The following is a 13,399-nucleotide window of genomic DNA, read 5'->3' as shown; positions in this document are numbered from 1 at the left end:
ACAAAAGTAAGTAAGCCGTCATTATTTACGGCCTGGGGGTCGAAGGAATGTGAGGGGGGGGGGGTTATTAAAAAACTAGAAAACTTCAAGGAGGTTGCTCAAAATTCGGAGAGGAAGAAGGGGTTGCTTTAATTTTTGTGAGAAATAAATTTAACACCTGTCAGATTGCATCATTGCACATATCAATTTCTCAAAATTTTCGATGCTTAGGGGACACCCCACTCTCGTGCTATTCCCTCCTTGGGATGTTCTAACAGTTTTACTGGTAAAAGACAAATGGAAAATTATCTCAGATTGCACTAGACTGCACCATTGCACACAGCATTTTCTCAATTTTTTCACAGGTTCTAGGACAAAACTGAACTGTTGTGAATTCATCCTAATTTTATTATCATAGAAAAATATAATTTATTTGACGTCAGTACAATAAGCATTTTGACATTTAAACATAAACACCATTGGAACTAATTTGGAGAATTAGACAGTGAAGTAGGGTCTGTAAAATCTGCTAAAATGAGCGCATTTACTTTTCTTTTTACGTTACACACTAATTGTTTTATGAGTAACTTCTAATATCGCAACATTCAGCTACAGGGCACCTCACAATTTTTAGAAATATGAAAAATACGAAGATCAAATTCTCCCAAATAAGTCCCCATCGTGTTCATACCATATTCAGGCTTTTCATTAGAAGCTTGCAGCTTGAGAAATGACACAAGAAGGTCGAAGATTTCCCATTCCTGCATATTCATTTGTCTTCAATCTTTGGCAAACTGAATACTGTTTTTCACATATAGTCAAGTCAAAATAGGGTTAGACCCACCACAAATCGCAACAGATTTTTTTTCTTTAGAATGTATTTTAAAGAGGTACCAAGAGCAACATATGAAAAGTTTACTCGGATCCACTAAAGGAAAATATGCCCAATGAGCATAAATCGAATATGGCGGCAACCATCCGACAAAAAAACATAATTGGCCATACATCACATGTTAAACAAGTTATTTCATCGATTTAAAAGTCTGACGCTAATTATTTGGTTCAGCGAATCATTTTGGCGGTATAATTTTTATATAGGCACTTCATTGATTTGCAAATTTCCAATATGGCGGCCAACATTCCTATAAAATACATTTTCGGTCATATACCATGTATTAAACAAGCTATTTCTGTGATTTTAAAGTTAAAAGTGCATTTCTTTGGCAAGGACAAACGATTTTCAAGATGCAAAATAAATTTAAACACCTCTCATATTGCAACGTAACATAAATTTCTAAACATTTTCGATGAGTGCAAGGTGCAGTCTGATGCAATCTGATAGTTGTTTTTAATTTTTTGACTAATTACTTGAAACTATTAGAACACCTCAAGGGAGCCCTTGGAGTGTTCTTACAGTTTCAATTAATTAGTCAACAAATTCAAAACAACTCTCAGATTGCATCAGACTACACCCTTGCACACATCAATATCTCAGAATTTTTTTTATTTAAGATAGAGGAAAGTGCCCTCCCACGCTGTTCCCATCAGCCTCTCGCATGTTTTCCCTCTTGCTTTCAATTGCTGCCCCCTGTCAGATATCCTAGCTAAAACCCTGTCATGATACCCATCCAAATTAAACATTATACTATATGGTTAGATACTGGTTTAGCGTGAGCTTTTATATCTGTACTTTGTTGTGACTTTGAATTTCAGTTTGATGATTTCAATTGTCAACTGTCATGAGATAACGGATGGTAATCTAGCAGGGCACATCAGGATTTGATAGGTCTTTACTAATACAGTACCTGAATTTTGTAATTTTTTCAAATAAATGTATTGGCATTTAACTTTTCTAATGGAGGGGCCAGTCAAAATTTCGGAGTCAAAGAGGGGGTTACTCAAATTCATCATTGTTTGCAGAGGGGTTACTCGAAATTTTAAAGTTTCCGATGAAATTCTTCCGACCCCCAGGCGGTAAATAATGACGGCTCCTTTGTTGGCGATCTCGGACAAGCGAACTTGACCGTGACTTGTATTTGATAATAACTACGTGCCCTGCAGTTACTCGTGCTGTAGATCGTTACACTCGATATATGCTGCCAATTGTGTTCCGAACTAACCTGAAATTGGATCGTCAAAAATTTCACGTCTGGCCTCGTTGTATTTAATACTTAATAAGTTGCCATCTTTGGGGAGCGGTTCCCCCACAAGAAAAACGGTACGATACACCTTTCTACGCCTGATCGCTGCGTATACACGATGGTCTTGGCACACACAGTGAACGGTAGGGGTCAATGGAATTTTCACAGCAGATGTTGTCAAGTGCATACGACGCTGCCGCTTCATGCCGGTTGCCAATCAGGACTTAATGGTAGTCTCAAAACGTAAAAACGTGCGTCTGTTCCTCTTGTTAATTTGTCTTGCAAAATTTCATCAAGAAACAAAAACTTAAAACCAACATATTCTTCACACTTGAAGACCGATGTTACAAGAATACTTTTCAGGGGGGAAAAAAACAAGTTTTCGTGTTTTCGACAGAAAATACCCCGATAAAGGTGGAAAGGGACCTTAAATAGAATACAAGAACTATATGTTTAGCTTATCGGCTAATATATATTGACGAGCATAACAAAAGGTAGTTGTAAACGATAAAACATGTGTTAAATGTGACTTTATAATCTACCATTAATAGGAACAATATAAACTTTAATTGATATATTGATAATAATAAATAATAACATGATATTATTTTACATATTTTGATTACATTTGTTGAAGTACTGCTCGTTACGTTGTACAACAGTAACATAATTTTCAAGTTTGCGTCCGGTTAATTTCAGGTGAGGACATTGGTGGCCCGGAAGATACAGATAATAGAAAAGGCTCCACAATGGTATAATCTAGTCGGAAGGTAGGGTTCTAATGCACACCTTGTATATATTCTTTAAATCTACATTTTGTAATCATTAGGGTCTATAGTTAATTAATTTTGATGTTCCCAAAATCAAATATTTTCAAATGGGGTTCCTTTGGCGCCATCTGGGCCGCCATCTTGGTCAATCTTGGATTTCAACAATGGGGTAGGGTCACATATTTACCGCTCGACGGAAACAGAGACAATAATCTACTATAAACTTACATGTTTAGAAGGCACATATCATGGCCTTTTCATTGATATATAACGTATCGGGATAAATTAATATACGAACGTCGATACATAAAACTATATTGGGTAAAATCGCCTATTTGAAAGTTACACAACGTAAACCTTTCAGTTTGTCAATTTTAAGTAATTTTTTAAACAATATGCAAACAACAGTTAGTCCGTTGGCCAGGTATCGAAATCATATCCTCTGGGGCATTTTACCCAATACGATTTTATGTTAGCTAGTATTCTCAGCTGTCATAATCTGCTTATGTGCCATTTAACTGAAGTTGTATAAGAGTGTAACGACTTGTTTTGAAGGGGGTCGTCATGCCCTCAGTAAAATACGAATGGGTTAGGAGTAACATATTTACCGCTGGTCGGAAAAAAAAAACAACGAAGTAACATAAACAATACATTCTTAGAAAGCCCAGATATTGCCCTTACCATTGGTATAGAACTTAATGGGGTTAGATCAATATTAATGGGGTTAAATCAATATTCAAGCATCAATTAAATTGTTTATCGGCCAATAAATATATATTGTAAAATTTCTTTAATTTCAAACCAAATAATTAAGTTCCTGTACCTCCAAACAATTTTTACAAGATATTTATTTATTATTTTAAAGAAATTAATGCAATAAAGAAGAACAAAACATTAAAAGTGTGTATCTTGAGATTTATGGGGTGCGTCGATTGTTTTCCTAATATATGGTATGCCGTATAATCCTCTATAATATACATTTAAGGGATAGGGGTATGGGTAATGTTTCCTCTCCTACCTAGACTTGGTTCAAGTCTGTGATTTGTGAATGTTTGAGTAGAGTGAACGCAATGATTTGTATTTTCCTTTCATGTGAAACGCGTGCGTGAGTGGACGCGATAAGTAGGGTGAACGCAATGAGTGGAGTGAACGCTACACAGCGGAGTTTCACCCGGAATCACAGACTTGGCTTTCTTGCAGGGTTTGCGTTGCTATAAATTATTCATGAGATGACGTTTTCTTTACTCATATATTATTCATAAGATGACATCACTAAATTTTACACATTGGGAGGAGTTACCAATTGACCCAAACGAGACGTGCATAAAACTCACATGGCGTTGTTGACAATAATGTCGAGTGCGATCACTCCCACAAAAGTCAGCACGACCTCTGTTCTATCACCGAAAACGCGTGAAAATATGTGTTGTTTGTGGGGCCCATGTTACAAAATGCGAAAATCGTGGCCGGTTATTCAAGGATGGAAAAAGACACCGTCCTTACAGTTGGAGCCTGTTCTCTTACGTGCCCGAAGCGATGGAAATCAAAACAATGTGGAGCGACTTCGTATGTCAGTGATTTTCCGCTGCCGGTTGGTGTGCAGACGAACACATCTTTTCCCTCAATGTAACTCTCAACAAGCTTTCTTTGGTAATCTCGCATGATTAGCGGTGGTCGACCGATCAGTTGTAAAACGCGGTGGATGTACGAACTTGATGCTATTATTCGCCCAGATATAAAACGTACTCGATGTCTAGCTTTGCACGGAGATGACAACAAACTTTTTAATGCATGCAGAGGTTTATTAGCAAGCGTTCTTCTTATTGGCCAGAATAACGGCGGGGGCTGTCAATCATTTTGTATTTGCTCTACGTCACTGTGTACACAGTCCGTCTCACCGCCTGTACTTTGCAAGAAGTCCAAGTCGGTGAATCCGGCAGAAACTAACTCACTACTGCGCAGACTCAAACGTGACGCATTCAATCGCTGGGAAATTCTGGCGTGAGCTGCCAAATTCCGGATAGGTTTGTACGAAATACGAGAGACACAAGAGAAACTATTATAAATGATTTTATTTTTTAAAATTCACCGACTGAACCAAGTCTATCTCCTACCAAACGCAGCGAAGAAGGAAGCCACATAAATATCGTATCTCTGAAACACTAAGGCAGTTATTTGTTCAACAAGATATGGCTTGATGGGAAAACTAAAAAATTATGCAGTGACAAATCCTCCACTTAACAAGTTTGTGTTACTTTACTGATATTTAATTGTTAAAATAAACATGAAAAATACTCTTCAGGGCATTAAATAGCACTAAAGAAGTTAAAATGGTGGTAAAGAAAAGACGTTTTAAACAAGCTTTCCTGCATAAAAATGACAGTAGAAGGTACCAATACATTACCATCAAACATAGGTCAGGTTATTTCAGTAAAAAGATGGATGCCCAGCACAAATACACGGATGAAGAAATTGTAAAATTTTTAATTTCTAAATCGACAACATATTTGTTAGTTTGGTGGTATGGCAGTACAGCAATCTATCGGCATATCAATGGGTACAAATTGTGCATCCCTTCTTCCTTACTTCTTTCTGGATTCATATGAAACAGAGTTACTACAATCTCTCAACAAAGTAGGGTCTAAAAAACTTGCAAGGCGTTTTAACAACACGCACAGATATATTGATGATCTGACTAGTCTAGAGAATCCAGACATATCAAACTACTTACATCATATTTATCCTGGTAAGTTGGAAATCAAAGAAACAACAGAGGGTAGGAACTCTGTTTCATATCTTGATCTGTTCCTACAAGTAGGCACTAATGGGCTACACACTAAGCTGTATGACACAAGGGATGATTTCGATTTTGAAATCATGAACTATCTCCACTTGTCAAGTAATATTCCGTCTGTACCTGCTTATGGTGTGTACGTGTCTCAACTTCTCAGATATTGTAGGGCTTGTGATTCCTACGCTGACTTTCTACAGAGACACAACTCATTGGCATCAAAACTAGTGAGACAGGGATACACATCAAAAAACTAGTAACACAATTGGAACTATTTGTGATTATAAGATGAACAGTAAAAGTCACAGAATATGCTTTCTAAGAGAGGGTTTACTCAAAGCATTTAGTAATCATCAATATTTCTAGTGGAAATATCAAAACTGTAATTATCGAACTAAATGTTAAAGTAATATGAAAACAATTGCAGTATTTAAAGACATCTGCTTTTCAAAAAATGTAAATTTATCCTTTTTGACAATTTTTTTAGGATATTTCATCTCATTGATACACATTCTTGAAAATTTCAAGATTAAAGGTCAAAACTTGATGATTGCTGTATTGTTTAGAGGACCTGGATGTAGTAGTAGTATTTATTTATTAAAGTGACATGTGACATCACTAAAATCATATACATCACTTATAAAAATACAATATCTATAGAGTGAGTGGTCACCCATTTGAAGGTTTTGGGATCATATCTGATTGGTTCTTTACTATTTCAAACAATGTTTAGGGGTCATATCTAAGTGGTCCCTTAAAAAAAGATTAAGGGAAACATCAGGGTGGTCCCCGAAGTTTCAAGGACTCATGTGGGTTGTCCCTCAATGTTTCAAGGTCACATTAGGATAGTCCTTGAAAGATTCAGGGGCACCTCAGGTTGGTCCCTAAAAGTTTCAAGGACTCATCCGGGTGGTCCCTGAATCTTTCAAGGACTCATCCGGGTGGTCCTTGAAAGTTTCAAGGTCACATCAGAGTGGTCTCTAAAAGATCCAGGGACATATCAGGGTGGTCCCTGAATGCTTCAAGGACTCGTCTTGGCGGTCTTTGAAAGTTTCACGGTCACATTAGGATAGTCCTCGAAAGATTCAGGGACACCTCAATTGGTCCCTGAAAGATTCAAGGACTCATAGACTTAGTCATGTTCACGCTACGATCACAGTTGCTGACATCATTGTCGAGATCAGGAACAGCACTGTCACTCCACAAAGGACCTTGGTAACATACATCAAATTCATCGGCGATATCCAGTACTCCGTTGCTTTCCATGTAGTCCTGTCATTAAATAATTGAGGTAATGGACGTCCTACATTCAGAATCGGTGACCTTTCCCGACAAAGGAATTAGTGCAGTGGACAAAATTCATTCGAATGTCGCGTCGTTTACACAATCGACTTGAAACAATGCAGAGTCTCACAACAATGTGACCCGTGACCTTTATTATGTTAATTAGCAAGGACCATATTATTTGGTGTACGATTCGGTGTCTCGCTTAACGAGAAAAGCATCATTGACAACATCTCCAAATTAATCATGAAGACTGTAACATACAACCACAGTATTTTAAACGGTGGGAAAACTTTACAGCATGAAAGAGCAACATGTACCTTACCCGGGACCTTACACAATCGCACGATGCGCCCTAGGTGTCCCTGTAGATTAAAATGGAATATGCCATCATGCAAATTGTTTACCAGCGTCGCGTCGGCTCGGACAGCATATTCAACAAACGAGTACATTGCCATTAATCGTCAAGAGGCTCGTTTAAATCGACTGAAGGTTCAGCCACTGCCCAGTTCATCACATTTATGCCAGGGAGAACATGCCATGTAGATCTCGTCGCGTGATTAATACGCAAATACGTGTTTCAGCACCGCAGACCAGTCACACATTGGAGCCATGAGGACGCCGGGTTAAGCCATTACACAATCACACATTAACTTCGAGGTGCTGAATATTGACGCTTACGTGCAGGAAGTCGGACCAAATCTTTCCAGTGATTCTTTGCCTGTCAGCTTTACCGAGTAATGCTTGTGAATGCCCAAGCTGACGAGCGATGGTCACATCAGGATAGTCCTTGGAAGATTCAGGGTCTCATCTGTGTGGTCCCTGTAGTTTCAAGAACTCATCCGGGTGGTCCCTGAAAGTTTCAAGGTCACACCAGGATAGTCCTTGAAATATCCAGGGTCACATTTGGGTGGTCCCTGAAAGTTTCGAGGACTCATCGGTGGTCCCCGAAAGTTTCAAGGACTCATCTGGGTGGTCCCTGAAAGTTTCAAGGTCACACCAGGATAGTCCTTGAAAGATTTAGGGTCACATCTGGGTGGTCCCTAAAAGTTTCAAGGACTCATCTGGGTGGTCCCTGAAAGTTTTAAGGTCAAGTCAGTGTGGTCTCTAAAAGATTTAGGGTCTCCTCGGAGTGGCCCTGAAAGCTGCAAAGACATCTCTGCACAGTCCCTAGAAAATCCAGACAAAAACTGTTGGTTTCCGCCGTTGATATTTTAAGGTTTCAACAGATGATATTGATTACATTTCTTTGCATCTACCAAAATAGGTCATTTTAAATAGAAGGGCTGAAATAATTCAGTGATTTTGTAAAATTTTCCAGCATTAATGAGCACACTCCCAAGAAAAGGGTAGTTTAATCAAATTTACCAGGTCTCATTTCCTTGTATATGAAATAAATAATGTACAAGACATTTTCTTAACATCTACCAAATCATTTGAAGAGAGATCACCAAAAAAACGTAAACTACAGCAGAACTAATTTGGGTAGAGGTAGAAGGCCATTTTCCCATCGAAAATTTAAAATTTTATCATGCATCATTTGGTGAGAACAGTAAATGCCTACAAATCAACCTTGGAAAGGGAATTTGTATTTTGACTTAAACTAAACACAATTGACAAATCAGTTACGTTTAATTGGTTCTCCTTTCCTAAGCGAGTGAAAAGCTAGACAAAAATGTAAAATTTGTTCGAGATGTATTTGATGATTGTGCAATTATCAATAATTTATAAAATTTGCCCCCGCCTTCACACAAAAAACACTGTTAGATTGATGATTTTCAAATAGATCATAACGAAATGCTCAAGATCTTATAATCACAAAATAGTTCCAATTGTGTTTAGTTAGGACTTTCAAAAAGTACTACGGTCGATATGACGGCATGGTGGTCAAATATGACACCTCGGTCACTCAAATGATTAGAGACAGCATTCCTGGCTTTGACTTATTACAGTGATTCATATCCTGTATAATTTCATAGAATATTTAGACAATATTGGGGCTAATCATGACGGATGTAGCATGCTAGCAGGGTACGCTTACCCATTCCGGACACCTGGTACCACCACTAACTATCAGTGGTTCAGGATGGTCCTACTTAAATTTGTAAATCACAAATGTCCCATGGACGTAGTAATGTGTTACCTTGAATGGAAATTATTATTGGACCAGTTAAATGTCATAATTTTACTCATTTCAATAACTCAAACAAGGAAAGAAAGTGAACAGCTGTATAACAACTTTGGTTTTAAAAAATCGCAAATTTGATATAACTTTTGGATGAGGCATCACAGGAAGAATTTATGCGTATGTTTTCGGGCAATTATGGCATAATGCATCAATATGAAAGTACTTTTAAAGATTTAAATAAGTTCAATACGCATAATTTTTAAACAATATGTCAAAAATAATATGTTTCACATCTACAAACTCTGAATTTGATTCCACAGTCTTCATGCAGAGTTTATATGACAGCAGCAATAATTGATACCTTTTCTTTAATTGTATCGCGAGTGATATATAAGCAATAAAGCACCATTTGGGAGGGATACCACACTGTTTTGACCGGTAAATAACATATACGCACGAACTCAATCCGTGTGTATAAGGAGTGAAATGGTCAAAACCGAGTGATGTACCCAACCTATTGGGGCTGTTTATGGATATATAATATCAGTATATTAAAACTTGTGATGAAAATAAAAACAATGTAAAAGAAACCCACTTTCGAGATAGGAATTACCAACTGTGCAGTATATCATAAGTATATGCACAGTCAAGTGACCGTCTGGGCAAATCAGAGCTCACTATTAATACAATTACTTTTAATACCACACGGGAACACGAGAGAATCTTTTATCGCTCAAAGCCAATCACCATTGATCCACAATGCAGCTTCTCCATACTAAGATAGATGGATCAACAACACTTTATCTGCCTTATCAGAAAAAAGATATCATAACCAATTTGTCGAAAATTATTTTACAAAGCAGAACACTATATACTGAAGAACATTGACCTGAATCGATTGAAGGATCTGGTTACCTCATCAATCCAATCATTGGATGACAATATGAATGTTCACGACTTGGCTGTTTTCTACCGTACTAAGATTACCAACGCACTGGATGAACTTGCCCCATTGAAAACCAAAGTCATGCGTGATAAACCACGAGCTCCATCGATTTCCAATGAGCTTCTTGATGACAGGAGAGTTTTGAGATCATTGAAACGTAAATTTCTAAACAGTGGCTTGGAAGTTCATAGACGGTCATTCGTGACCGCTAGGGCGTCATATAATATTCATCTCAGTGAATGTAAAGTTGCATACCATCGTAACAGTATTGAGAATGCTGACTGTAGATTCCTGTTTGCCATTGTTGATGAAATTGTCGGTGGTAAAAAGTCATAATCAAATATTTTACCTGAAATGGAAACTGCCTTGTTCCCAGATGCGTTTGCAGATTTCTTTGTTCGCAAAATCTCTTTGATTCGTTCGAGTCTCGTCAGCAGCAGCCCTTATGATGACGTTTCGACACCTTGTCAGTCAAAGTTGATAAATTTTACTCCATTTACCATAGCAGATCTTATGCGTGTTTTGAACCAGATGTCGACAAAAACGTTGGCAATTGAGCAGTACTAGTCTAGTTCAGGATTGTTTTGAGTCTTTAGCCGTTGTTGGCGAAGATTGTTATTGAGTCATTCGCGAGGGGTACCTTCCACAAGACTGTAAATGGCAATAGTTAGACCTCTTATTAAGAAATCCGGTCTTGACCGAAACGAACTGAAAAACTACCGACCAGTATCTAACTGTCTGTTTCTGGATAAATTTATTGAGAAATGTGCGCATATATAGTTCACAAAATATCTGGTGAGAACTCCTTGTTTGGCAGATTTCAGTCCGCCGCCTATCGTGAGGGTCATGGTGTCGCACTCGTAGTAAAGGGGAATTTAAGAGTTGAGGTACCAGTCTGGATCGTAATGCTTTCAGTAACTGAAGCTGACACACCAAGATGTAGATTGTAACACAACCTTGTACTTCATTGCAAGATGGCGACCGTAACGTTCACCGTCTCCTCCCTGATCTCAAGTGTATCTAGTCTAAGCTCTCTACAAAGTTAAATACATCTTCAAACTTACATAATTACAAAAGTTATCACGTGGTAATTTTTCCGCCAGTCTTCGATGGTTTCTTAAGACCAATTAAGATCACACCATGGAATATCCCGTTCCCGATTGTTCTCACTGAAATCTTAACCAATAATTAGATAAACTATCACACTATCTCTTATCTGCTTCTCGTACGATCTGAGTCAATGACTTCACACGCCTTGGCCATGTGAAGGACGCTTCAAGATACAATCTCTACAGGAGGAGCGTTACACTCTCCCTACCTTTTTTATACCCAGCGTTCTCGCTGGTCAAAACAGTGACGAAGCATGGCGATAGCTGACAATTACAATCTACTTAAAATAAAAAAAATACATTAATCGTAAGGCAGTGAGGTTAAAATACGCCCAAATGACACATTTTACAAGCAAGCATGACGCGTCGTCATTATGCATCTAGAAAGTGACAGACTTATATTAACACATCTAAAATACTTATAAAATACTAATAAAATCACTAAATATAGATCAATTTAAAACTCAAAGTTCAACTCATCTATATCTATACGTTGCGTATGCAATTAATATTATGTTCCATATACGTCAATATACGTATATATGCAAAGCGCACATCAAGCATTTTGTCCAGTGGCGATTCCCCACAAGCTCTGTCACCGCTTCTATTGAGGCGTGTGTAGATGAGATCTGTCATTGGTTGCGAGCAAATTTGCTCGCACTCAAATGACTCGAAGACTGAAATAATCTGGTTCTCGTCCAAGAACAGGAAAAGTGAAGTGCGGGGGCTGGCACCTGATATGCGGATTGGTGAAAGTTTTGTGAGACCATCTGATAAAGTCTGTGACCTTGGGGTCATTCTACTTATCACCATAAGTGGCTTGTGTGTGTAGTGCTGCATCACATGCCCTATGGAGAATAGGAAAAATTCGTAAATTTTTGGACCAGCATTCTGCAGAAAATTGGTTCACGCTTTCGTGACGTCTCGAATTGATTACTGCAATAGCTTACTTTTCGGTCTACCTGATTATGAAATAAATAAATTACAGCTCATACAGAATTCTGCTGCTCGGCTGGTAGCCAGGATTAGGGTGAGGGATAGGTGTCACATGACTCCTGTCCTGCAGGCTCTTCACTGGCTGCCAGTGGAGCAGCGAATTCAATTCAAAATTCTTTGTCTCACATTTAAAATTATCCATTGTAATACGGCGCCACGCTACCCCACTGAACTGATAAGTGTCAGGATGCCGATAAGTAAAACAATGAGGAGCAATTCCAGTGTGTCACTAGCTCAGCCTAAAATTTAAGATTATGGCGACAGTGCTTTCTCAGTGTGTGCTCCTAAGCTGTTGAATAAGCTACCAGAGGCATTCGACAACATTTTTAATAATTTTAAATCGCAGTTCAAAAAAGTTAAAACAGCTTTTAAGAATTATTTTTTGACGATTTTTGTTTTAAATTTTAATTTGTTTAACCTTTGTGTATTTTTTTTATTCTAGTGAACCAATGCTTGTATGTATTGTACTGTGTTGTATTGTATTGTATTGTGTAACTCTTTATTCAGATTTTAACTGTACAGCGTATATAGATGGTGTATTTCTATGTTATACGCTTTAGAAGAATAAATTATTGTTATTATTCTCAATGAGGATTACATTTTCGACGGGGTACTAAAATTCAATAGCAAAATAATTCTGGAACTTAAGGAGGTACGCTACCATTCCATAAATGTTGGGACATTCTTGACTTTTCTGAAATAATCTTTCGGTTGTTTTGATAATAAAAACTTCTGAAAGAAATATTATAAGGTCACTAGCATGATTTTTCGCCATTTTGTCCTGTTATTCATGCTCACCCAGTTAGGTAGTCTAAAGGAACATGTACATCTTCTGGACAAAAGAGGGCGCTCTCCTATATAGAATGGTATTGTACTACCTTAAAGCGAAAAGCCAAATGTCATAGAAAGCATTCAAATGGCGCAACTAAATAGTAAACAGAAGGCGAACAAACACTGAAGCACTCACTTTAGCACTATAGGAAAAAATTGCGAGACTGGGGCGAGAAAGTGACGCTTTCTCGCAATTGGTGAGAATCTCTTGTTATTCTCACCGCTGTCGGTGAGATTTTTTAATTCTCACCAGTGAGCTGCAAGAAATGCACTCCTTGGTGAGAATAAAGTATGATAACAGATTCTCACAGGTGAGACTGGAAATTCTCACCAAGCATTGTGAGAATATATCATACTCACCATATCATTCACTGGTGAGAACCAGCCTGACTCACCGTTCATCATTGAGAATCAACCAGACTCA

The 13,399-nt window shown here is 37.9% G+C and overlaps 2 protein-coding genes across 4 annotated transcripts in view; both read left to right on the top strand.

Moving 5' to 3' along the window:
• The window catches only part of LOC139126933 (uncharacterized), a 34,607-nt gene extending 30,981 nt beyond the window's left edge, over positions 1–3,626 (top strand). For both annotated transcript variants that reach the window (XM_070692854.1, XM_070692862.1), the window contains exon 4: positions 2,820–3,626. In XM_070692854.1, the coding sequence (XP_070548955.1) occupies positions 2,820–2,878 (59 nt within the window). In that variant the 3' untranslated portion in view covers positions 2,879–3,626. The remainder of the gene's footprint in view (positions 1–2,819) is intronic.
• Positions 1–13,399, top strand: part of LOC139130144 (uncharacterized) — a 483,832-nt gene that overhangs the window by 248,963 nt on the left and 221,470 nt on the right. The window lies entirely within an intron of this gene.

Source organism: Ptychodera flava, chromosome 3, assembly GCF_041260155.1.
Source record: "Ptychodera flava strain L36383 chromosome 3, AS_Pfla_20210202, whole genome shotgun sequence".
NCBI lineage: Eukaryota > Metazoa > Hemichordata > Enteropneusta > Ptychoderidae > Ptychodera > Ptychodera flava.
Note: the sequence above shows the minus strand (reverse complement) of the source record. Positions and strands in the feature narration are given on the sequence as shown.